This window comes from Cololabis saira, chromosome 14 (genome assembly GCF_033807715.1).
Source record: "Cololabis saira isolate AMF1-May2022 chromosome 14, fColSai1.1, whole genome shotgun sequence".
NCBI classification, from domain to species: Eukaryota; Metazoa; Chordata; class Actinopteri; order Beloniformes; family Belonidae; genus Cololabis; species Cololabis saira.
The window spans coordinates 9,020,997-9,048,888 of NC_084600.1; the positions used below are offsets into that span (position 1 = coordinate 9,020,997).

At 39.5% G+C, this 27,892-nt stretch overlaps 1 protein-coding gene across 1 annotated transcript; it reads left to right on the forward strand.

Moving 5' to 3' along the window:
• Positions 1–1,789: 1,789 nt before the first annotated feature.
• On the forward strand, positions 1,790–27,471 carry LOC133459550 (stAR-related lipid transfer protein 13-like). Its single transcript, XM_061739593.1, has 13 exons — positions 1,790–1,861; positions 4,413–4,494; positions 7,003–7,066; positions 11,401–12,722; positions 14,303–14,473; positions 15,602–15,761; positions 16,666–16,864; positions 18,314–18,527; positions 18,644–18,758; positions 21,911–22,162; positions 23,066–23,283; positions 25,617–25,796; positions 26,651–27,471. Exons 3-13 carry the CDS (start codon positions 7,034–7,036, stop codon positions 26,766–26,768), a joined length of 2,982 nt encoding a protein of 993 aa, XP_061595577.1. The 5' UTR covers positions 1,790–1,861; positions 4,413–4,494; positions 7,003–7,033; the 3' UTR covers positions 26,769–27,471.
• The last annotated feature ends 421 nt before the right edge of the window (positions 27,472–27,892 follow it).

Below are 27,892 nucleotides of genomic sequence, written 5' to 3' on the forward strand. Positions count from 1 at the left end.
TTTGAGGCGCTGGCGGCAGCGCCTCATGGGCTGTGGTAACGTTGTTGGAACGTTACACGTAAACAGCTGTGACTGCTGCTTATCTGTGTGGACACTTGTGATGGCAGCATATGTCACTAACTGTGTTTCCTATGCCTTTAACATCATGTGTCGCTCTGTGGATGATTTGATTTGATTTGATTTTTATTTGTCTCAAACATACACAAACATTAAACAAACGGTGTATATAATGATGAAAAAAAATAGCATAGCTTGATGAAGTGCAAGTTCGAGAAGGAACTGAAGGAAGCAAAGCTTATCAAGTCAGCCACCCCTTACATTGTCATATAGTATATAATACAATTATACATAAAATACAATTACATATACATATACAGGACTGTCTTTGAAAATTAGAATATTGTGATAAAGTCCTTTATTTTCTGTAATGCAAAAATGTCATACATTCTGGATTCATTACAAATCAACTGAAATATTGCAAGCCTTTTATTATTTTAATATTGCTGATCATGGCTTACATCTTAAGAAAACTCAAATATCCTATCTCAAAAAATTTGAATATTCTGGGAATCTTAATCTTAAACTGTAAACCATAATCAGCAATATTAAAATAATAAAAGGCTTGCAATATTTTAGTTGATTTGTAATGAATCCAGAATGTATGACATTTTAGTTTTTTTAATTGCATTACAGAAAATAAAGAACTTTATCACAATATTCTAATTTTCTGAGACAGTCCTGTACATACATAGTTTCCTTTATTTAACCAGATAAAAAACTCATTTCCAAGAGTGACCTGACCAAGAAAGCAACAGAAACGGTGTTACAACAGCAAAAAACAACAAATAGCAGTCACACACTATAGTCAGGGACACAAATAACATACAACATAAACTCAGGCACACGACAGGTCCGTATAATGTAAAACTTTTCAGTACTATTCTATTAAAAACAATCACATTGGCCAAGAGAACTAGTTTCTCGATCTTTTAAATTGGAATGAAAGTCCCCCAGAGTGATCAGTATATACTTACACACACAGATACAGACACACATTCATACACATTTCAATTCTATAAGAATATTCATAATCCATAAATCAATGCAATCTAAAAAATTCAGAACATTTAACTTTAATATATGACTCTCTCAGAAAATTAGAATATTGTGATAAAGTTCTTTATTTTCTGTAATGCAATTAAAAAAACAAAAATGTCATACATTCTGGATTCATTACAAATCAACTGAAATATTGCAAGCCTTTTATTATTTTAATATTGCTGATTTTGGTTTACAGTTTAAGATTAAGATTCCTAGAATATTCTAATTATTTGAGATAGGATATTTGAGTTTTCTTAAGCTGTAAGCCATGATCAGCAATATTAAAATAATAAAAGGCTTGCAATATTTCAGTGGATTTGTAATGAATCCAGAATGTATGACATTTTGTGCATTACAGAAAATAAAGGACTTTATCACAATATTCTAATTTTCTGAGACAGTCCTGTATGAATGAATATAAATAAAACTGTGATTTCTGATGTCCGGCTTTTCCATGCTCATCATTCCAGATTTCCCAGAGGAGGAACACATCCGTGAGATGTTCCTCCCTTGTATACTTCAAGTGTTTGCATAGGAGTCCCAATCACGCAATCAGAACCATTTTATCTTGGAAAATGGTGGTTTCAATGCTGCACTAAAGACGCTGTATCAAAGAGCCCATTAATACGACAGAACCAAAGGTGGATGTTGTGCGTTAACGTGTCTGTTGCATCTTCTTGTCTTACAGAGATTGAGGCTAAAGAGGCTTGTGACTGGCTCAGGGCAGCAGGGTTTCCTCAGTACGCTCAGCTGTACGAAGGTAACACACACACACACACACACACACACACACACACACACACACACACACACACACACACACACACACAACCTCCTCCTTCCATTGGCTCCTTTTGTTTATTCTCCAAGTTCAGTTAATTTTCTCTCTCTGTCTTATTTTTCCATCATCTGCTCTTCTTCCTCTCTTCCTGCCATCCCTCCATCTCCACATCCCCATCTTCTGGGCCGCTGTGTTCTATTTCCAGGCTTCAGTTCCTGTCCAGAGGGAGGGGTCATGGGAAAGGCCTTGTTATCACTGCTGGGACTCTCACAGCTTCTCTCTCTGTCCTTTTTCTTTCTCCTATACCTTTCTCTTTGCACTCCGGCACACACCCGCCACTTTCCTCCCTGCCGTCTTCCTTTCCGAAACCTTTTCTTCCTTCTACTCTTGTTTTTCTCTTCCATTCATCACGCACCTCTCTCGCCCTGCTCCTCTCTTATCATGCAAACCTACGGGCATGTGCTCATGTGATGATCATCAGGTCTCACACAGTCATAGCACAAACAGGAAATGGCCCCAGTAATCAAAGAAGAGACTCTCAAAATGCAGCAGGCCTTCTTTAGCAATGCAGACACACACACACACACACACACACACACACACACACACACACACACACACACACACACACACACACACACACACACACACACACACACACACACACACACACACACGCACAGAAATGTTGAGAGATCCAGTAATGTCAGGTTGGGATGCGGGGCTGTGGGACTCTGTGGTGCACATGATTCCTGCTGTCTGGAATCACAAAAATAAAACACTCCAGTCATTTTGGAATTCTGTGGGATCCAAGTTGCTTTAAGGGGCTGAGATCTGGCTGTGTGTGTCCCTTTGTCAAACTCCAAATGCCAGTGTTAAGTAGAGATGCACCGATCAGGATTTTGAGGGCCGATCACCGATCTCCAAAATCAGTATCTGCCGATCCCGATATTGCTGATCACCGATCACAGCGTGAAATCCATAAATTCGTAAATATTGTTGTCTCATGTACAAAACACTGACATTGTATTATTAGGTATAAAGATTAGGAGATGAGAAAGTATCATGAATTGACCACTGTTTTATTTCAGGCTGAGGCAATATGCAATATTTCACCCTCTAGAGCAGTGGTGGCCAACCAGTCAGAGGTTAAGAGCCACAATTGGTTACTGTGTTACTGCAAAGAGCCACATCGTCCACATGCACACATCAACCACTCCATGATCCATGATGGATTGAGGAGTTCCTGTCTCCGAAAAAAAGCAAAAGACGACATGCGGAACTACATCTGGAGAGATGGGACTATTTTTTTCCACAGTGGGGCTATTTTGTACTGGATAATATGTATTTCTTAAAAACTACATAAAATAGATTGTGTATTCCTCTTTCATATTTACATTATTGATAACCGTTTTATAAAAGCAATACATCACTTCGCGTCGGGCCGGAGACGCGCCTGTGATATAATGAGCGTATACCACGGCCTGTCGTGATGACTTGCATTTTTTCCCTGCCATTTTGAGAGTGGATCTTTTCAGCACGAGCACTAGCGACCGTACTAGCTTAAGCTTTCCTGTGGTAATAATTATGTACAACATGTCACCAACACAGACAACAGCAGATATTTCACTCTCTTCGAGTTGATAAAAGTTGTTAACTATAAACCTTAGTTTTCCTGTGGAGAAAGGAATTAAATCTTAAAATAAAAAATTAATTATATATTATTAAGCTTTGTGAAAGCTTTAGCATTAGCATCCACCGCGTGTGAGAAACTCTTGTGAGTGAAACAAAACTCTTCACACTAGAACTCCACATGTCACTCGTGAAGCGACTGACACGACTGTTGTCCTGACTTTGGACCGTATATACCTGGGTCTGAGATGTAGGAATGCATGCGCAGGCGGCGGTTTGTTGTTGTAAACTCATCAGATCGGCCCGCTTTGAACTATTATTTTGAGAACTCCCATCAAAACCGATAGATCACTGCAAAAACTCAAAATCTTAACAAGAATATTTGTCTTATTTCTAGTTAAAATGTCTAATATTTAGTTAAAAAATCTCATTACACTTAAAACAAGAGTCATTACCAGAAAAATAACTTATTTGAAAATTTTCACCTGTTTCAAGTAAATTTTCACTTGAAATAAGTAGAAAAATCTGTTAGTGGAACAAGATTTATCTTCTTATTACAAGCAAAAAAATCTTGACCACTGGCAGATTTTTCTACTTATTTTAAGTAAAAATCTACTTGAAACAGGTGAAAATTGTCAAATAACAAGTTATTTTTCTGGTAATGACACTTGTTTTAAGTGTAATGAGATTTGTTTGACTAAAAATGAGACATTTTAACTAGAAATAAGACAAATATTCTTGGTAAGATTTTGAGTTTTTGCAGCCGATACCGATGGGTTGCCGATGGGTCGGTGCATCTCTAGTGTCAAAGTGGTGGCGGCGGCTGTGCCACACTAGTTAACCTGTGATCAGTCCCTCACTCACTAAACACCCTCCTCTCTTTTTCTTCCCTCCTCAGATTCCCAGTTTCCAATCGATATTTCCTCGGTGAAAAGGGACCATGACTTCTTGGACCGGGACCTGGTGGAGCCTCTGTGTAGGTAAGGACCCGCCCCGGTCAGAGTCGGCCCCCGGAGACTCAGCTTTAGTCCCCGGGGCCTGGTGCTGCTAACCGCTGCTCGTTAGATGTCTGGCCCCGATCCTTAATGAAGTGGCCGTCCAGGTCACCCAGGCTTTGATCTGCTCACCTCCTTCCCCTCTGCCACGCTCTGATCTCCCCTCAAAGAGGAGAGACCCTCAGGGGGCCGAGCAGAGCTGTGAACGGCTGAGGGTCAGAGTTAAAGAGTAAGTGGATCCAGTACTCGAGTTGTAAAAAGAAATCAGGGGGGATGGTGGATTTTATCATATGGGGACAGATAATTTGTGCTGATTACAAATAATATAATATATTACAAATAATAGCAGTGACCAAAACACCTGCAGAAATACTGCAGGAATGACATAGCAGCAGTTAAATGCAGCCTTCTGTAAGCTTTAAATATCCACTGGGCTTACATCAAATACATCAAAACACAACAATAAAAAACACTTTTCTGAACTTATCAATATGCCTCTGTCCTTCACAGGATAAGTAAAATGGATCACTGCAAAAACTCTAAATCTTAACAAGAATATTTGTCTTATTTTTAGTTAAAATGTCTCATTTTAGTAAAAAAATCTCATTCCACTTAAAACAAGACTCATCACTGGAAAAAACAACAATTTTCACCTGTTTCAAGTAGATTTTCACTTAAAATAAGTAGAAAAATCTGCCAGTGGAACAAGATTTTTTTGCTTGTAATAAGAAGATAAATCTTGTCCCACTGGCAGATTTTTCTACTTATTTCAAGTGAAAATTTAATTGAAACAGGTGAAAATTGTCAAATAAGTTATTTTTCTGGTGATGACTCTAAATGTTGAAATAGCAGTAAAACCACATTCATTGATGAAATGACATAAGGGATGGAAAGGGGGGATGGCAGTTTTACAGGGGGGATGATTTGGACCGTTTTGTTTTCAGGGGGGGATGAGGGGGGATGCCATCCCCCCTCATCCCCCCTCAACTCCAGTACTGAGTGGATGCCAATATAGACCAGCATGCTTTGAGTATGTTTAGTCCTTTTTTCACATCCCGAGCCCAACGATCTTTCTTCGCCTCGTCTCCTGCTTCCTCTCACAATAGTTTTTTTTCATACATGAACTGATTTTACCCTTCTTGATGTTTCCTTTCTCTGCTACGGGAGCCTTTCCAAGGGTGTGGTAATTGTGGTTAGCGCTTCTTGACAGCAACATTGTGAAAGAACATGCATCAGACCCCCCATAGTGAGCTGTCTGAAGAGCTATAAAATACTCATGCTGCCTGCACGCAGCGCTTACAGCAACAAGCCTTACATGTGTGTCTGTTCACCCATAGAGCAGGAGGAAGGAGCAGTTCATGAATCAGGAAGTCTTTTCCACTAGTCCCTACTCAGCCCGACTCGCCTCGGTTTGGTTCTTTCCCACTAGGGGTCTAACGTGCCGAGTAGATACTTTTCTGTATCTATTCTGCAGAGGTTCTAAGCTGCTGAGTCGGCTGTATCTGACATCATCACACTACAGACCACTGATTGGTCGGGGGGTTGGAGTCAGACGTCTGAGTCAGGAGGAGGAAATCAGAGAAAGAGACTCTGACGGATTCTTATTCATTTTATTCCACCATCAATGGCAGCAGAAGTGTGTTTCATGATCCAACTCTGAGGTGCAGATGTTCATAAACCTGATGCTGAGGAGAGAATTAAAAAGGGATCTAGACGGAGATAAGGAACGACCAGATCTACCAGGATCTCTGTCACTTCATAGCTGCTCACGGCTCCAGCTGACTTTTCAGCAGCACCGAGGCAAACAAAAAAATTAAAAAGCGTTGCTGCTTGAAGCTTCTCTCTCTCTCTCATTTTTTAACTTGGTATCGAACCCAAGCCACAGACCCAGCAGCACATTTATCATCTCCTCCAGGTTCTACATCTTTAGTGTTGTCGTCTTCGTTTAGATCATACAATCAAATCATCACAGCAGCTTCACTCCAACCTCCTACTTCTACCCCAGCTGAATTGTTATGGAAAATAAACCAGGCCGAGCCGAGTAGGTTCTAGTGGAAAAGTGCCATTATAGTCTTGTGACAGAATGAAAACTGTTACACACAGGTAACAGCACCCACCTAACAAGCTGCTCTTCACATCCCCAGCTGCAGAAATCAGAGACGCAGGGTGGATTAGTGGCCTCGTCTCGGGGAGGGGTGGCAGATGAAAGGAGGAGTGAGGGAAGGAGGAAAGGGGAGGGGAGGGGCTGCTTAGGCTCTCCCCAAGGGTGAAGATCAGCTCCAGTCAGGGACAGATGGGGAAAAAAAGAGTGTGTGGGGGAGAAGGATAGTCCGGAGAGAGGACTGGAGGAGGAGCTGCAGAGCAGACGTTACCTGATCAGACTCAGGAGGACGGAGGGGGGGCCGTCCTGCAGGACACGGCCACTGAGAGACAGTGAGCAGTGCTGTAGTGCAGAAAAGACAGCTTGTGACTCTGTGTACGTGTCTTTTGCAGACGTCTAAATACTCTGAACAAGTGTGCCTCCATGAAACTGGATGTCAGCCACCCCAAGAAGAAAGTAAGTACTGTTTTCTCTACACTGACTGATGTAAGGATGACACACATGTGCAGGACTGTCTCAGAAAATTAGAATATTGTGATAAAGTTCTTTATTTTCTGTAATGCAAAAATGTCATACATTCTGGATTCATTACAAATCAACTGAAATATTGCAAGCCTTTTATTATTTTAATATGGCTGATTATGAATGAGTATAGTTTATGAATGAATACAATTTATTCAGTCATGACAACACAACACAACACAAAAACCAATAATCATGTGTTTAACAATGACTGAAAAGGCATAGGCTGAAGCAAACTGCTTATAAAAGCCTATTCTATATTATCAACTTTCTTTTTTTGGCTACTAACCTCCAGAAAACCAAAAAGAGAATAGAAAAGCAAAGAAACAACAGAAAAGCAGAGAAAAATTAACAGATAGTCAATCGCACTTATAAACTTCAAAAATAGCTTTACAAACCATTTTCTTAAAAACCAAAAGAGAATGACATGTTTTTAAATTTATGTTGGCATCATTCCAGAATTTAACTCCAGTAATGGAGACACGTCTCCTTTTCATACCTTTTTTAGCTTTTTGTACAGTTAAATTGCAGACACCTCTAAGATTATTATGGTTTACAGTTTAAGATTAAGATTCCCAGAATATTCTAATTTTCTGAGACAGTCCTGTATTATTAATGAGCCGGTGCACCATTGGAAGATCTCACCTAAATGTCAAACAGTCTTTTTTACTAATCTGAACTCTTTGCTGAGGGTAGAATAACAACATAGAAACTGCGGGGGCAACAATTGCAGCTTCTGCAGAGATGTTTGAGCCTCCAGAGACAGTTTTCCTCCTCGCTGCTTGTTGCTGCAGGGTTGTGTTGTTCCATCCTTCCTTTCTAAAAATCCCCAAATACGCTCATCTGATCATAGAGTGTGCTGTCTTTTCCTTTTAGCAAGGTTAATCATGCACTAAAGGAAAAAAAGTCACAGATAAAAGATCAGAGATGAGCTTTTTCTTGGCCACTCTTAGAAATTGATGTTACACAGCGTCCTTCGTGTTGATGCACAGAAACTCTCATCTCCAACTCCTCTGATAAACTCTGTGCCAAGTCTGGAGAGCTTCCCCGTCTGTGTTTCACGTCTAGATTGCATGAGTATCCGTGGCGTCTTGTTTGAAGGACAGTCGCTGCAATTCTGATTAGTGGTGCTATGCCTTCTTGTATAGATTCAGATTCAGACGTTTTATTGTCATTATACGGGGAATAAAACGAAATTAAAAGCAGCACGGAGTGGTGTTTATCTTCAAGAAAAAATGTAAGTAAGAGAGCATAGGAAATCAAAAATCAGAACCAACACCAAACTGAGATGCTACAGTGGCTGCGGTGGATGGATGGAATAAGTTGGAGTGGGATTTGAAATCATGTAGAACCTTAACCTTATTTAAAAAAACATTGAAAAGAAGGATGATTTCTCTATATCAAAGTAATGAGCAGTGATGCTTACTATGTTGATATGGGTATTCATTTAATTGGTGATTTGATTTGATTATTTAAGGATGAAGGAAACATGTAGACTGCACCTTTTATTTTAAATTTTTTTAGATTTCTTGAGGAATCTTTGTTATCCCCATGGAGGCAATTTGTTTTACTGCCAGTCTTGTCTCTTACTTCTTGCTTTTATTTCATTACTTTAAATAATCTTGTTGAGGGTAGGCAATGAATAAGCTTTGCTTCAGCCTACACCTTTTTAGGTCTAGATGTTATTTGTATATTGGAAACTTTTTGTAATGTTTTCTTTAAACAGTGTATTCGTTTCTTTGTTGTCATTTTTATTTTATTCTTAATTTTGTAAAAGCTATTTTGATGTTTGTCTTATCTTTTTTTGTGATGTCATGACCGAAATAAACTAAACTAAATTAAGTAAAAAGTAGAATAAGTATAAAATAAAATAGTACAAAATAAAATAGACTGTAAAAACGGTATATATATAAATGTATACCATGTATTTCTGATGCAACGCTGTTTCTACTGGTTCTTTGGAGGTCACCAGTTTTGTCCTGCACCTTTAAACCTTTGGGAGGTTCCTTTAGTTCCTGATTTTGTTCCACCAGGAGCAGTGGTGCAGAAATACAAACAGACGCAGCCCAGAAGTCCAAAGATGATAACATACATTGACGGTTTTTTAACTTAAGAGAAGATTTTCCAATTAAATTTTTGCTCATCACTTATTCATGACTTGTAGTCAAGGCAAATTTATTTGTACAGCACAATTCAACACAAAGTAATTCAAAGTGCTTTACATCAACATTAAAAGCGGCAAGACACAATTAAAGAGTAAATAACAAATAAAATGAAATAAAATGATAATAAAAGAGGTAAAATAATAAAAAGTACAAGTTGTTAAAAGTAAGGGCAGTAGATCCAGCAGGTACATCTCATTCTTACAATGGCAAGAATTACGTTTCTATACGGTCAAAACGTACAAAGATTGGGTCAAATACAGTATTACAAAAGTAATCTGTAACAATTTGTACAGTGAATTAAACCAATTTGACAATTCTATGCCACAATACCTGTTTCCAGGTCTTATTTCACACAACTGATGAGAATTCCGTTTCTATACGGTCAAAACGTACATAGACCGGATCAAATACAGTATTACAAAAGTAATCTGTGCCGATTCTTGCGGTGAATCAGACCAATTTGACAATTCTACGTCATAATGCCTGCATTCAGGGCTTATCCATCACTAGTGTAACTTTGCGCGGTTTTCAAAAAAAAGACATGTGTCTGGCTTGCATTTTTTCCCATTTATCGCCTTTAAGAACATTTTCAACTATATGTCTGTGTTAAAATACCAGAGTGATATAGTACAAAAGCTCCTTCTTATAAAACTAGTTTAAATGTTTGCTCGTATTGGTTTTTTTGGGGGGGGGGGGTGTTGAAGTTTTGCATTGCTGACTTCAAAGATACAGCAAATCCAGCATGTGGTGAAGTTGGATGGAGGAACAGATGTGGAAGCAGGATAATTATATTCTTCTCTGCTCAGGGTCTGTGATGTCACAGAACCCTGCCAACCTGAATGCAGACAGAATGACAGATTTTTGGACTCAGTCTGCCAAAAGTAAATAACAGGGTAGTATTATATTAGTCTTTTGAGTTTGTAGTTTGTCACACACTGAAACATACGCTACCAAACACAGAAGAGTATTCTTTAACATTTTCACAACATATCTGTCCCATTTACACTGAAGAGTATTAGGGCCAGGCAGGAGAAAAATAAAAATAATATTTTAGAGGAGGAAGATTTTTTTTTCATCATGCACTTTGAGAAAAAAGTCGAAATGTTGAGAAAAAAGTCAAAATGTCGAGAATAATGTTGAAGTACAATTTCAAGAAAAAAGTCGAAATGTTGAGAAAAAAGTCAAAATTTCGTGAGTAATGTTGAAATGTTGAGAAAAAAGGCAAAATTTCGACTTTATTTTTGAAATTGTATTTCAACATTAATCTCGACATTTCGACTTTTTTCTTGACATTTTGACTTTTTTCTCGAAGTGCATAATGAAAAAAAATCTTCGCCTCTCAAATATTTTTTCTCCTGCATGGCCCTAATACTCTTCCGTACCTTTGAGCGTGAGTCGTTGTGAATGCTCAATTCCCAAACCAGTCCTGTGGAAAAAAAACAATGATTCATTGTGACATTGTGTTTCATGGTTGATCTCATAATCCCAAACCATTATTTTTAAGGTAAAATGATAGTGATGATAGTGGTTGTAACCAGAAAAAAAGATAATCATCAACTTTATTGTTAGCCTAGCACAGGGGTCGGCAACCCGCGGCTCTAGAGCCACATGCGTCTCTTTAGCGCCGCCGTAGTGGCTCCTGGAGCTTTTGAAAAACTGTTTGACCATTTTTTTCCTTTTTTTTCTTTTTTTCTTCCTTTTTTTTTCTTTTTTTCTCTTTTTTCCTTCTTTTTTTCCTTTTTTTCTTTTTTCTTCACTTTTTCCTTTTTTTCTTCCTTTTTCCTTTCCTTTTTAATCTCGACATTTCAACTTTTTTCTCAACATTTTGACTTTTTTCTCTAATTTTTGACTTTTTTCTCGAAATTTCGAATTTATTCTCGACATTTCGACTTTTTTCTCAAGATTGTACTTCAACATTAATCTCGACTTTTTTCTCGACATTTCGACTTTTTTCTCGACATTTCGACTTTTTTCTCAAGATTGTACTTCAACATTAATCTTGACATTTATTTATCATCAATATAACTCTTTCAACATTTTGGGTTGCCGACCCTTGGCCTAGCATGTGTGTTTGTGACTGAACGTTTCCTCTGCCCTCACTAGAGTGAAGATTCTGACGAAGATGACCAACTGGCTATCAGTAAAAGGTGGACGTTCGAGTGGAGCAGTCGCCGCTGGTCTCGACTCCAAGACTTCCTGTTGGATGGGCCGGATGAGAGCAGCCCGCTGGGTCGGGGGGAGGGTCTCCGCAGCACGGTGAGCAGCGAGAGCGTGCTGACGGACCTGAGCGAGCAGGAGATCGCAGAGGTCTCCTCGCTGCACAGCGAGGACTCCGCCTCCGCGCTGCCGGACTCCATATCCATGGCCTCCCTCTCCGCGTCCTACCAGGGGCCGAGGGACCTCCCTCACTACAACTCCCTGCCCATCAAGAGCAGCCGCCACGGCCAAGGGGGGCGGAGCAAAGCCAAAGAGTTTTTGCGTCGAATGGAATTAATGCGCACTTGGGGGCCGTCGACGAGACGGAAAAGCTCCAGTCGCAGGCCGCCGCTGGTTATCAGCGGACCGGTGCTACAAGGGGAGGAGCCTCAGGCTCTCCAGATGCTTCAGTGTACTCCTATCGACCAACTGGAAGACGGGCCAGTAGACACCTCCCAACCGGAGGTTGCATCCTCCGTGTCTCCTAGCAACGACTGTAAATACCAGACCACACCAATAGAGATCCCCAGCAATGAGTCTGTGGTGCGCAGGGCGGCGGGGCCGGCATGTACAAGACCCCGCACGGCCAGCAAGAGGAGCAGCATGTACCTGGAGGATATGGAGTTACCGTCCCAGGGTAAAAGGACTGAGGGGCAGAGCCAGTTTGGCAGAAGCCAGTTCCACTCATATGAAAACCTACTTATCCACATCCCTAAAGACCATAAGCCTGGAACTTTTCCCAAAGCATTGTCAATAGAAAGCCTGGCACCTGACAGGAACAACGGCCGGGAGTCACGGCCCAAAACCCCGTCCCCTGAGAACGGCCTGGGTCAGTCCTGGTGCGGTAAACCTTTATCCAAGACCCCCTGTCCCGGGGCCCCGCGGGGCAGCAGGGTGAGCGTCTACGACAACGTCCCGGGCTCCCACCTGTACGCCAGCACCGGGGACCTGCTGGACCTGGAGAAAGAGGACAACCTGTTCCCCCACCTGGACGACATCATCCAGCACGTGAGCGGCCTGCAGCAGATCGTGGACCACTGGAGCCGCAGCGTGCTGCCCGAGGGGGCCGGGGAGGGGGAGGAGGACGGGGAGGACCAGGGGGACGGCGAGGGCAGGACCACCCCCAGCGAAGGGGACAGGGATGGGGTCTCCCTCAACGACACGGATTCCACGGGGACCAGCCGAGAGAGGCGGGACTCTGGAGTTGGAGCCTCCCTCACAAGACCACGGTGAGAAGCTGCATCAGCTCTTCATAAATAATTATGATTCATGGTCATTTGTTTCATAGTTGTGGCCCTTTCCCACTGGACCAGCCCCCTTACTCTCACTGAGTAGCAAAAACAGCTGCAACTAGTGGAGAAGACGGGATAACAGCTGATTATGGGCTTAAATTAAAGCAGTTGGACTTGACAGTGACCCATACAGTTACCCCAAGAACCAGTGGTCCATGGACATTAATATTTGGTACAGTTACCAAGAACCAGTGGTCCATGGACATTAATATTTGGTACAGTTACCAAGAACCAGTGGTCCATGGACATTAATATTTGGCCACGAATCCAGTTCTCTGATATTTATATGTACTTAATTTCTACGCCGGGGAAATACACGAAGCAAAGCTTGAAGGCTTACAAAAGTCTTGATGCTTGGTCCGACTTCAAGGCAGGATTTGTTGTAGAGTGATAAGGACACCGAACTTTATGATTTGACCGTTTAACGTTAGCTACCCAAAAATCCAACATTACCTGATACAAAATGGGAACCGCAAATCCACATTTCGGTGCCTGGAATCCAGTTATTTCTGTGAATTGCAGCGATCCATTTGTCTCTCTTAAACTTATTTTTCAGCAGTCTGTAAAACGATAACTCCAATTTCTTATGACAGTGGATCGCACAACAGCTCTTTCCCATTTTTGTTTTCCAGTGGCTCAAACTGAAAGTTTACGCTGCCACTCAGTCTTTCTGACACTCAGTCTTTCTGACACTCAGTGGGCGAAACCCGCTGTGAAGTTGCATCTGTGACATCATGCACATTCCCTCTATTGGTTATACTTACTGTATACTTACCACAGTAATTGTTAAGATCTTGTCAATTCACCACACTGAAGTCTAACGGTAAAAAAAATAAAAAAGTAATTGCAAACCATTAGTCACACTGTCGTTTGAATGAAAATCCTTCAGCGTGATCATATGGAGGCAAAGTAACAATATTTGTACCTATAAGCACACCTATACAAGTAAAAGCCTTTATCCTCTACAACAGGGGTCTTCAACCTTTTTTATCCCAGGGATCCTTGGATGAGAGAAAAACAGAGCAGGGACCCAGGGATATATATATATATATATATATATATATATATATATATATATATATATATAGCCTATATATATATATATTTTTTTTTTTTTTTTGTTGAAGACCCCTGTTCTACAATTTAGAATTGATTAATCCCACCAAAGTCCAAAACATGTAAAAAAAAAAAACGTGTAAGCCTGCAGAGATTTGCCCTTCAACCAAACACACCGCATTAACATTAAACATTAAAGTGGGATTAAGAGTTGTTGGGCGTTGGACCTGCTGAGTTCTGCAGCCTCAGAAGTTACCACTCGTTAAAACCACTTTCATTGTCGTGTTTCCTCCACTCACATTTGTTTTTAGCAACACCCATATCCCAGCCATCATAATGGGATTCTTGAAAGCAGGTTTTCCCAAGACTATAATAAGCAGACCCAAAACAAGCCCTGTCATATTTACATCCCCTGACTCACTGCCGTTCATTGTTTTAATGGCGTTTTCTCCCCGTATCAGGCTACGGTGGCCCAGTTTCAGAACCTCTCATCATCTCAACCAGCCAGCTTCTTCACTGCAGATCAGCAGCCAATCAGCAGGCCAGCTCAGCCTGCTACAGAAGTTTTCTCTGCTCCGTCTCACCGCCATCATGGAGAAGTACTCGATGTCTAATAAACACGGCTGGACATGGTGAGTGCACGCGCTCACGTGAACATTCCTCAGGCTGATTCTGCTTTATGGATAGTAATTTTTGTCAAACAGAAACAAATTTATGGAGCTAGAACAGTCTCATAATTCGCAAATGCACACACCGTTTCACAAATGCACAGGACAAAATTCGCAAATGCACACACTGATCCGCAAATGCACAGGACAAGTTTCACAAATGCACAGAACAATTCACACGTGCGTAGGACAAGATATACAAATGTATTTTTGATGCACACACAAATATAACCTGATTTACAGACGTGTTTTTGTCTGTGAGCTGCGTTGGATTTGCGTGTGTCACAGAAGGATCTGCAACCAATCAGATGTCTTCCGTTTGTTTCAGCCAATCACATGAACGCACCACACGTGGGGGACGAAAGAGCATGATTTACTCATAAACCAATCCGATTAAAGGGGCGGGTACACCTGCTGTTTGAGCTGCGTTAGCCGTTGGGGGACTGGAGAATTAGCCGATGCAGCAACTGATGATGAGAAACAGCAGAGATATTTTCTGTATTGTTCTGTGCATATGTGAAACGGTGTGTGCATTTGCGAATCGGTGTGTGCATTTGTGAATTTTGTCCTGTGCATTTGTGAAATGGTGTGTGCATTTGCGAATTATGAGACTGTTCTAGCTCCATACAAATTCTTACAAACCATTTTCTCAAATGCAACAAGTGAACTGATTTTCGTGTTGCTGATAACTTGTTGTTTCCAATCCTTCAAGCTTGTAAATCAAGATGTAACACATTTCAAATGTTACAGCTTCTTTCAACTGGGCTGTAGGTTTGGAGCATAAGTCAAGCAACACCTTCATGGGTCTCTTAATTACCTTTCTCTAAGATGAGAAATGACTTTCTGCATTCACAACACTGGACAAAAGTTGTGTTCGGATTTCCACTGACACATCTCCCGCCATGTCTCCATGACCCACAAACACAAGCATTTCCTGTGTTAACAGCCAGCATGTTCATTTTTATAGTGCCCTACAGGGAAAGAGGAAAACAAATTCAGTTGTTCACTTGCACAAAAATGGAGGGTAATGAAAGCATGCACTACGCTCTCTGCAACACTCGTCTCTGAATGTTTTCTGCCTGTCTCTGCCAGGTCTGTGCCGAAGTTTATGAAGCGCATGAAGGTGCCAGACTACAAGGAGAAGAGTGTATTCGGTGTTCCCCTCATCATCCATGTCCAGCGGTGTGGGTTTCCACTCCCTCTGTGTTTACAACAGGCCTTCGTCCACCTCCGAACACACTGCCTGGACCAGGTGAGGACACGTTTCCTTCTGTGGTTCAAAGATAAACTTGAGGCAGCAAGACTCACAAATAGTATGGAAGAGTATTAGGGCCATGCAGGAGAAAAAATATTTGAGAGGGGAAGATTTTTTTTTATGGTGCACTTCGAGAAAAAAGTCAAAATGTCAAGAAAAAAGTCGAAATGTCGAGATTAATGTTGAAATACAAGTCGAAATTTTGCCTTTTTTCTGAACATTTCAACTTTACTCCCGAAATTTTGACTTTTTTCTTGAAATTGTACTTCAACATTATTCTCGACAATTTTACTTTTTTCTCGACATTTCGACTTTTTTCTCAAAGTGCATGATGAAAAAAAAATCTTCCTCCTCTAAAATATTATTTTTATTTTTCTCCTGCCTGGCCCTAATACTCTTCAGTGTAAATGGGACAGATATGTTGTGAAAATGTTAAAGAATACTCTTCTGTGTTTGGTAGCATATGTTTCAGTGTGTGACAAACTACAAACTCAAAAGACTAATATAATACTACCCTGTTATTTACTTTTGGCAGACTGAGTCCAAAAATCTGTCATTCTGTCTGCATTCAGGTTTGCAGGGTTCTGTGACATCACAGACCCTGAGCAGAGAAGAATATCATTATCCTGCTTATATAATAAAGTTGAAATACATTTTGACATTTTTCTAGAAATTGTACTTTAACATTAATCTCGACATTTCGACTTTTTTCTCGACATTTCGACCTTTTTTTCTCAAAGTGCATAATGAAAAAAAAAATCTTCCTCCTCTCAAATATTATTTTTATTTTTCTCCTGCCTGGCCCTAATACTCTTCTGTACAGCTAGTATGGGTTCTCCATCCCAATCCTCATGGTTTTATTTATTTATTTACCTTCTTGCATCTGTGGTCCCGTTCTCAGGTGGGATTGTTCCGTAAATCTGGAGTGAAGTCGAGGATCCAGGCTCTGAGACAGCAGTGTGAGCTGTCCCCGGACTGCGTGAGCTACGAGGACCAATCAGCTTACGACGTGGCCGACATGGTCAAGCAGTTTTTCCGGGACTTGCCTGAGCCCCTGCTGACCAGCAAGCTGGGGGAAACCTTCCTGCACATATACATGTGTGAGTTGTCTCTGAGGAACCGCTCCTAATGGTTCAGTTGGCTTGTGTGTGATGCGTTTATTCTCTTTATCCAGTTTCAAACCATTACATGTTTTCTTTGGGACCTCAAGACAAACGGTGAATAAAGCAGGAGTTAAATGTCTGATATGATACTAGATAGCAGTTCCCTTGCTTTGGGTTGCATCTGTTGTTGTTGATGATCCTGAAGGGCAGCGGTGACGGAAAGAGCCATTGACTGCGTTTCCATGCATCAATAACCCTTTTAAAACCCGAATATTGGCAATAACCCGAATACACGGCCATGTAAACACCAATAACCCCTTTGAATAACCCGAATTTGCTCATATTCAGGTTTTTAAAAACCTGAATATGAGCCATGGGTTACTCCTTTTAAAACCCGAATATTGGGTCATGTAAACGCCAAATGGAATATCCCCATCAAACGGAACAGGAATTTGTTTTCTGCACATGCTCTGTTCACAGGGAATCCTGCGGTGCGTCCGAAATGCCATACTAAAAAGTATATACTAAAAAGTATACTTAAATTCGGCACACTTTTGAGTAAATATCAGTAGTGTGCATTAATTCGGACGTACTATTAAGAGCGCACATGGCACTTCCTGCCGTAGGGAGGGGGGGGAGTTGTTACCATGGTACATGTCACAGCAGCGGTAGCAGCTCCGCTCTTTCCTGTTTATTCTGGCCGAAACAAGATGACATTATATAATATTATTAAATACGAATATTATAATATTAATATTATATAATAATATTATTATACATAATATTATACTTATGACATATATACGTATCACTTAGCAACCAAACATCGCTGCATTGCATTGTGGGAAGTTTCTGCTAGTGTCCATCAATCCACACTAAAAAGATTCTCTGTTACGAGTATGGATAGAGCAGACTATTGAGTACGTTTTAATGTTTCGGACGCACTAAAAAATCTCGCCTACTCATTTTGCATACTCATTAGGGTGGAAGGCATTTCGGACGCAGCCTCTTTTGAGTCCAGGAAGTTTTTATAAACACGGAGAAACGCAAGACCACGCCACACTTTTGGAGTGAGCAGGAGACTAATCACTTCATAAATGTAATGAAGGATATGAACATTTCTGCATTTGTAGACGGTAGAAAGTACGGGGATAGCGAGATTAAAAAGAAGGTGAGCGAAAAGTTGCACGAAGCAGCCTTTGTTTTGAATTTGGATACAGGAAGATGAAGCGGAAATGACGGGAATTGCGTCATGATGTTCTCCGTGCGTCGCTGGTTTGATCCAGATATCCCAAATGATTAATTACCATGTAAACGGAATATTCCAAATGTTTCAGTAACCGGAATATTAGCAATAACCCCAATTTTGACTGCATGTAAACGTAGTCCTTGATCCTACATGTTCTTAGCCCCTTTGTAGTAAATTATCCATTATTTTTTCATCAGATGTTCCAAAGGAGCAGAGGCTGCAGGCCGTCAGGGCGGCCGTTTTACTGATGCCAGATGAAAACAGGGAAGTCCTCCAGATGCTGCTGTACTTCCTGCGTGATGTCACTTCCTTGGTGGAGGAGAACCAGATGACGCCGATGAACCTGGCTGTTTGTCTGGGACCGTCGCTCTTCCACCTCAGCATACTGAAGAACGAGACGCTGTCACCGAGGTACAAACAATCTCACTTAGACTTTCCTCCCACAGCCTGAATTGTGGTTATCTTGTTGTAACAGCTCTTGTAGAGGAAATGCTCGTGCCTATTCTGGATCCTCTCTGTCCCCGCAGGTCCATCCAGAGGAAGTACACGACGGGTCGTCCCGATCAGAAGGACCTGAGTGACAACCTGGCTGCCACGCAGGGACTCGCACACATGATCACAGAGTGCCAGCGTCTCTTTCAGGTGAGACAAGTCTCCATTTCTGTTCACACACTGCAAAAACTCAAAATCTTACCAGGAATATTTGTCTTATTTCTAGTTCAAATGTCTCATTTTTAGTCAAAAAATCTCATTACACTTAAAACAAGAGTCATTACTAGAAAAATAACTTGTTATTTGACAATTTTCACCTGTTTCAAGTAAATTTTCACTTGAAATAGGTAGAAAAATCTGCCAGTGGGACAAGATTTATCTTCTCAGAAATATTTGTCTTATTTCTAGTTAAAATGTCTCATTTTTAGTCAAAAAATCTCATTACACAAAAACACAAAAAATAACTTATTTGACAATGTTCACCTGTTTCAAGTAAATCTTCACTTGAAATAAGTAGAAAAATCTGCCAGTGGGACAAGATTTATCTTCTCATTACAAGCAAAAAAATCTTTCTACTTATTTTAAGTGAAAATCTACTTGAAACAGGTGAAAATTGTTGTTTTTTCCAGTGATAAGTCTTGTTTTAAGTCTAATGAGATTTTTTTGACTAAAAATTAGACATTTTAACTAGAAATAAGACAAATATTGTTGTTAAGATTTTGAGTTTTTGCAGTGCAGGGAGTGTTAAATATGACACAAGCAGACGACCTCACCGCTGAAAGATGCTTCCACTTCTGCATTGTCATTCAGCGCCAGCATGTAATAGTGTTTAATGAGCTCATCTCTAATACTGTCCATCATCATTGCCCTGCGGCTGTCAGCCATCACAGCAAACCGCTGTCAGAGGCTTACTTTGCATTTTGGAGTTTAATGAGGTATGTGGGCTTCTTCTGTGAGCAGGGATGATTGACTCCTCTCAACCTGCGTAGAATAGAAACAAAACAAACATCAACAGTGAGGGCAGACGATGCTGGATATTAAAAAGCTGAAATACTTTTGTACCAAAAATGCAGCATACATGCACACTAGTCATTACCTGATCGTATTCCCTTCACCACCGTCTTCCAGAGATAGATCATGTGCTTTTGGCCATGGGATGTTCAGTTCTCTGTTTTAAGGTTACATAAACTCTCAGAAAAAGATTCTGAATCTAAATATATTTTTGATTTTCTGAGCCAAGAAAAAGTGACGTTTTGAGAGATATATAGTTAAGATAGCATAAATACAGCTAATGTACAATGTAAAGTCACTGGTTATTATTCATTGCTGTAGAGTATCTACATACTGTTCTGTGAGGTTGATAATATACTTTTACCAGAGTAGATACAGTACATTTAGGAAAAGCTGTGATTGTTTCCCCCTTCATTTACTAAATATATGTGAAATCTCTGTCATTCACTTCCTTGCACTCCTTCCACCTCAAAGCTGTCAGGCCCAGACTCAGAGCAGGACTCAGATGCAGAGATATTAGATAACAAAGGGCTTTTATTGAATTCACCAGAGACCTCGGACCGAGTGACCAACAAATGGCTATAAACTAGACACTAAACTCTGACTATAGATAGAACAATAAACACTCTAAGAGGAGGGAAAAATAACTCTAATAAAAAGAAACAAATAAACACAAAACGCTCCGTATGGAGGAAAAACCTGCCTATATTAAATAATTTGGCTACAAACCCCAATCACTCTTAAAGAAGTAAAAACCAAGAACTACAAACCTGATTTGATTTGAAGATTTTATTTCGAACATGCAAAAAGTGTACAAAAAGTAAAAAAACAGAATACAAATATACATATATATATATATATATATATATATATATATATATATATATATAGATATGTACAGCACTTGGCTGACCTCACGGAGTAGGATTAAAGTAACCACTTATCCAGTCCTACCCCTGAGTGTTACATACATTCTTACATATAATAAGACGAGTTTCAATAAGCTTACTTATAAAATACTCATACCTACTTCAATAATTGTTCAATACAGTGATATAATACTCAATTATATGTTTATATAAATATAGTCAAAATCAAACAAAAGAAAACAAAACAAACGCCCATCATTTAGTTGTGCTACTATGTATGTATGTACTAATAGAAGTAATTATAATGCATAGTATTACATTATCATTACTTTACTATAATTACTACAATCTAAGCTACAGTAGGATATAAGTTAAGAAAACAAAAAAATCACTCTTTAATGAGGAATAAACAAAGGGCTATGAATTTAAGCTAAGGTAAGAAGAAACAAACAAAGAAAATCACTCTTTAACGAGGAAAAAACAGCTCACTATGGCGATTACTACGGCTGTGGACGTGGACTAAGGCTCTGGTGCAGGACAAGGACGAAGACACTCTGGCACACAGACTATTTAAACACATGACTTATCATAAAAAGTACTTCATCCTGCTCACAGGCACTGCGGCAAAAAACTGTATTTTAAAAAACTGGAAATCAGAAAAACCCCCAGTACCCAAACAGTGGATCGATGAACTTGCATCATATAGCACTCCAGAAAAAATACTGTATTCTGTTAGAAAAAAACCTCGAGACTTTGACCTTATTTGGGCATCCTTTTTGGATTTTTTGCCTTTATTGGACTATAAATAATGCTAATGCTAATGATCTGAATCATATACTGCATTAATGAATGTGTTTTTGCAGGACTTGATTATTTACTTTATTATTCATTTGCTCCAGTATTGATATGTATATTGATATGTATATGTGAAAGAAGCTACAGTAAATGATTTTGAATGATGTAATCTATTGACCATATGAGGGAGGGAACGGGAGAGGGGTGTGTTGTTGTATTTATTTATTTATATATATATATATTTTTTTCTTTTTTTTTTCTTCTTCTTATTATTATTATTATTATTTTTGTTTAATTACTGTTATGAAAAGTTAAAAAAGGGGGAAAATATTGATATTTCTATTGCTATTTTATTTTATTGCCCTCAATAAATATATCTATTAAAAAAAACACATGGAGGGAAATAGGGGACAGGTGGAAACACTGAGGGCAATCAGACTGAGACATGAGGAAGGGCAAGGGACCTGAAACGAGAGAATTACTTTTCAGAATAAAACAGGAAATGACAAAACAAACCCAAGACAAGACGACCTCATCACGGTGTGACAAAAGTCCTCTGCTTTAAACACGAGCGTCCTCAGGTCTGAGCTGATACGATGTGCCGCATTTTCTCTGGCTGTTCTCCAGATCCCAGAGGAAATGGTGACCCAGTCTCGAAACTCGTACATGGAGGCCGAGCTGCTGGTGCCCCCGCTGGACGAGCTCTGCAAGGCCCACGAGGAGGAGGTGGACGAGGAGGTGGAGGACGAGGACGAGGAAGGATCGTATCACGCACACCTAGAGAGGCTGGTCCAGAACCTGCTGAAGGAGGTTAAAGAAAAGAGCAAAGGCTGGGTGTCCCGCTCATTCTCTGACCACACCGAGCTGGCTTTCAAAAAGGTACGAGCCACTGGGGTTTGAGAACATCAGGGGGTTTGAAAGACACGGCAACTTCCCCCTTATACTGTGCTGAATAACACTTAAGATACTACATTATAGGGCTGGGGATCCATTCAAATGTCAAGAATCGATTCAATTCCGATTCTTAAGATTCAGAATCGATTATCAAGATTTGATTCGATCCGATTTGATTCCGATATTGATTTGGGTTAGTGTTATTAAAACTGTTTTTTGAGCTGTTGCATGAATTATATGACTGTAGTTCTGCAACATATTAATACTAGTATTATATTGAGATTCAACAGCAAGTATTGCAGCTAATGATGCTGTAAGGACCAATCAGCTCCCAGAATGCTGATAGAACTGCTTTCAGAAACATCATGTGGGTCAGAATTACCAAACAGATCCAGAGCAGCAAACAGAGGAACTATGAAATCGGTTTTATTTTTTAACACATTCCGTTTTAATTTTTTCCATTTTCGGTCTATTTCGGTTTTTAATTTTTTGCGAATGTGGTTTTTAGCATTTTATGCAAATGTAAGACAGTAAATAAAGCAAAGAAATATAGACAATGTATGCAATTTTAACTGAAAACTTTAATGTTTTCATTCCTTTAAACATATTCAAAGGCAAAATCATGGCACCAGTTATTCTCGTGTCCAACAAAACATTCCTTTTTTGGGCATAAACAAAAAAAAACAACAAAAGTTGTGATGTAATGATGACAAAAAATCGATCTTCAGACATACGAATCGATTTTTATGAATTAATATGAGAATCGATTTAGAATCGGAACACAGGCCTACTACATTATCACACACTTGGCGATGCTCTGTCACTGTCAATGGTTATCTTATCCCAAGGAATAGCAGCGTAAAAGCAGCTGATGTTTGTGTGTGTCAGGTGGGAGATGGGAACCCGCTGAGGCGGTGGCGAGTGTGTCTGGAGGTGCCGGCCACGCCCAGCGAGGTGCTGACGCGGCTGCTGAGGGAGCGTCCGCTCTGGCAGGCCGACCTGCAGCAGGAGAAGGTCCTGGAGACGCTGGACAAGCAGACGGACGTGTATCATTACTGCTGCTACAACATGGCACCTCACCCCAGCTGTGACTACGTGGTACTCAGGTATGGTAGCCACGACAAACACATCCACAAGCTTGGATTTACTCAAATCTGCAATTAAATAAATGTATCTCAAAACATTACAGGACTGTCTCAGAAAATTAGAATATTGTGATAAAGTTCTTTATTTTCTGTAATGCAATTAAAAAAGCAAAAATGCCATACATTCTGGATTCATTACAAATCAACTGAAATATTGCAAGCCTTTTATTATTTTAATATTGCTGATTATGGTTTACAGTTTAAGATTAAGATTCCCAGAATATTCTAATTTTTTGAGATAGGATATTTGAGTTTTCTTAAGCTGTAAGCCATGATCAGCAATATTAAAATAATAAAAGGATTGCAATATTTCAGTTGATTTGTAATGAATCCAGAATGTATGACATTTTTGCATTACAGAAAATAAAGGACTTTATCACAATATTCTAATTTTCTGAGACAGTCCTGTATACAATTTTTTAGGACTCCACATCAAGAAAAATACAAAAACACAAACTCACAATGTTGGAGACAATGTGGTTCAATGACAGCAAATAATTTCCATATATGCTGGGGTTGCCCCAAGCTAAACAGTTTTTGGAGTGGAATCCACAAATCATTAAATACAGTGTTCAAGACTCAAATACCATTACAATTTGAAAATCTTTACCTGGGTCATGTCAAATGCCTGAAATCAAGGAGGGATATAAAGCTGCTACAGGTTCTATTGGCCACCAGCAAAAAAAAATCTATTACTAGAAGGTGTTTGAACCCGGCACCACCTACACTGGAGGAACGGCATGGGATAGTCCTGGACATTTAAAAAATGGAAAAGCTGACCTATTCTTTGAGAATTCAAAAGGACAAATTCGACCGAATTTGGAGTAAATGGACTGAATTTATATCTCCATTCCGAGCAGACTTTGTATAACCAAAGTCTGCACCAAAGTTTTAAGCTCCCTTCCCTTTCTTTTTGAACATGTTGAAAGTGTAAGCTTCCCTTAGTTGGTAGGTACACAGTGGACAGTTAACACTGTAAGAATGTGGGCCAGACAGAAGTAGGTCATGAATGAATAAGAAAACTGCATGCATGAGGGTAGGAGAGGGATCAGAACTGTGACGGGGAGAATGGGTAAAAACCTGAAGATTCAGAGGAGGATACATACTTTCAGGGAAATGTTTAAAGAGGAGCGTGAAGCTCCTAGAGGACTGATATGTCACACAGAAGTTTGGTATTTTACAGACCTACAATTTACCCTTGGACCTTGGACCAATTGCTTTCCCACAAAAAAAAAAAGGGAAAAGGACTCCATGTATGAAGATGTAATTTTTCTCTTTTACATAATGTCTCTTCTGTACGGAAGAGTATTAGGGCCAGGCAGGAGAAAATAAGAATAATATTTTAGAGGAGCAAGATTTCTTTTTCATTATGCACTTTGACAAAAAAAGTCGAAATGTCGAGAAACAAGGCGAAATGTCGAGGTTAATGTTACAGTACAATTTCGAGAAAAAAGCTGAAATGTATTTCAACTTTATTCTCGAAATTTTGACTGTATTCACGGAATTTCGACTTTGTTCACGAAATTTCAACTTTATTCTTGAAATTGTATTTCAACATTAATCTCGACATTTCGACTTTTTTCTTGAGATTTTGACTTTTTTCTCGAAGTGCACAATAAAAAAAAATCTTCCCCTCTCAAATATTTGTTCTCCTGCATGGCCCTAATACTCTTCCGTACTTCTGTATGTGTTGACTACGACAGAGTATTAGGGCCAAACTAAGACAAAAAAAAATGGGAGAATAAAGTCATAATATAATGAGAATAAAGTCGTAAAATTACGTGAATAAAGTCATAATGTTGCGAGAATAAAGTCGTAATAGAATAAATTCGTAATATTATGAGAATGAAGTCGTAATATTACGAGAATAACGTCGTAACATTACGAGAATAAAAGTCGTAGTATTACGAGAATAAAGTTGTAATATTACAAGAATAAAGTGTTAATTTATGAGAACTCTAACAGGAAGAGTGTATTAAAATGTTGAATATTGAGCATCTTGTGAAGTTATATTTATAATATATTTAATATTACGATTTTATTCTCGTAATATTACGACTTTATTCTCAAAATATTACGACTTTATTCCAGCAACATTATGACTTTATTCTCGTAATGTTACGACTTTATTCTCATATTATTATGACTTTATTTTCGTAATTTCCCTTTTTCTTCTTCTTAGTTTGGCCCTAATACTCCGTCGTAGTTGACTGCCTTTTCAATACAAAATAAAAATAAATAAATAAATAACTGTATCTCATGTCTAAGCTCATCTCTGTGTCTGTGCTGCTCAGATCGTGGCGGGCCGACCTGATTAAAGGCTCGTGCGCGCTGGTGTGTGTGTCTGTGGAGCACGAGGACAGCCCCCGCATGGCGGCGGTGAGGGGGGTGGTGCTGGAGTCCCAGTACCTGCTGGAGCCCAGCGGGACGGGGGGGAGGACCCGGCTCACCCACATCTCCAGAGTAGACCTCAGGTACGAGCAGTACTCCAGTTGTAAAAAACAATCAGGGGGGATGGTGGATTTTATCATATGGGGACAGATCATTTGTGCTGATTACAAATAATATAATATATTACAAATAATAGCAGTGACCAAAACAGCTGCAGAAATACTGCAGGAATGACATAGCAGCAGTTAAATGCAGCCTTCTGTAAGCTTTAAATATCCACTGGGCTTACATCAAATACATCAAAACACAACAATAAAAAACACTTTTCTGAACTTATCAATATGACTCTGTCCTTCACAGGATAAGTAACATGGATCACTGCAAAAACTCAAAATCTTAACAAGAATATTTGTCTTATTTCTAGTTAAAATGTCTCATTTAAGTAAAAAAATCTCATTACACTTTAAACAAGACTCATCACTGGAAAAAACAACAATTTTCACCTGTTTCAAGTAGATTTTCACTTGAAATAAGTAGAAAAATCTGCCAGTGGAACAAGATTTTTTTGCTTGTAATGAGAAGATAAATCTTGTCCCACTGGCAGATTTTTCTACTTATTTCAAGTGAAAATCTACTTGAAACAGGTGAAAATTGTCAAATAAGTTATTTTTCTGGTGTTATTTTTCTGGTGATGACTCTAAATGTTGAAATAGCAGTAAAACCACATTCATTGATGAAATGACATAAGGGATGGAAAGGGGGGATGGCAGTTTTACAGGGGGGATGATTTGGACCGGTTTTATTTCAGGGGGGATGCCTTCCCCCCTCATCCCCCCTCAACTCCAGTACTGAGTATGAGTGGGATCAAGTGCTTTCATTCACCTGGTCTCACCCAAGCGCAGCATTAATGCGCATTTTTTGCCGGTTTCCGTTCCAGGGGGAGATCTCCAGAATGGTACAACAAGACATTCGGTCACCTGTGTGTTAACGAAGCCCAAAGGATCCGCTCCTCTTTCCTTCCTGCAGACCAGATGAGCCCTGAGCCAAAGATCTGAGCCCCAGACATCAAGACTGGTCTCAGGCCTCAGGACACGTGACCCAGAAGGTTTAATCATCGAGGCAGAGACTTCAGAGTCGTTACGTGGTGCTGGGGGATTTTGTACCGAGCTGCCACTACACACAAACAGTATTTATTATCGTTTTGTCAGGTTTCTTTCATCAGCACGTTTATCCAGATCTCATGACAGAACACATAATAGCTACACTGGTCCACAGTGCAAATGTAGTTTGAAAAACATGAAATATTACACAATAACTGCCTTCACCTGTCTCATTCTCCTCAGTGAACACTGAGACAGCGCCTACCTGTTCCAAGGAAGATTATCAGCATCACACGTCCACATCTCATCAGGTGCATGACAAGTTTGACACTGCTGATTTAGTCAGGGAGGTTCTGGGATCGGATCGGCAGAGCACTGAGAAGACAATCAAACTTGACCATCTGTAAGAGTAATAGCTGTTGTCGTATGCAGAGGTGGGTAGAGGAGCCAAACATTGTACTCAAGTAAAAGTACTGTTACTTCAGAATAATATGACTCAAGTAGAAGTAAAAAGTAGTCATCCAAATAATTACTTGAGTAAAAGTAAAAAAGTACTTGGTGAAAAAACTACTCAAGTACTGAGTAACTGTTGAGTAACGTCTGATTTATTTTTTTAACACAACCATTCAAACAGACAAAAGTACAAAATAATCATCTTCAGGCAAATTAAATCAATAAAATAATTAAATAATTAAAATTAATAAATAATAATAATAAATAGCTTAAATTAAAATAATCTTAAAGTAAATTCAAGTACTTTAATAAATAATAAAATAAATAAAATAACTGAATAAAAAAATAAATTAAGCACAAGTAGCACAAAATTTCCAGCCTTTGTACTTTTCTTTTTTAACCAGGCAGAACTAGAACAAACATGAACTCATAGAAACTCTGTGTGTGTTTGAGTCTGTGTAAATGTGACAAAACATGCAAAAACAAACATTTTTTCCCAAAGAATCACCCAGTGATGTCATGAGATTGACGCGTACGTGGATAAAAGGGATAAAAGAAAAGTAACAGCTCAACGTAGCCTAATGTAGCGGAGGAAGAGGAACAGTTTCTTCTTCACAAATCTACTC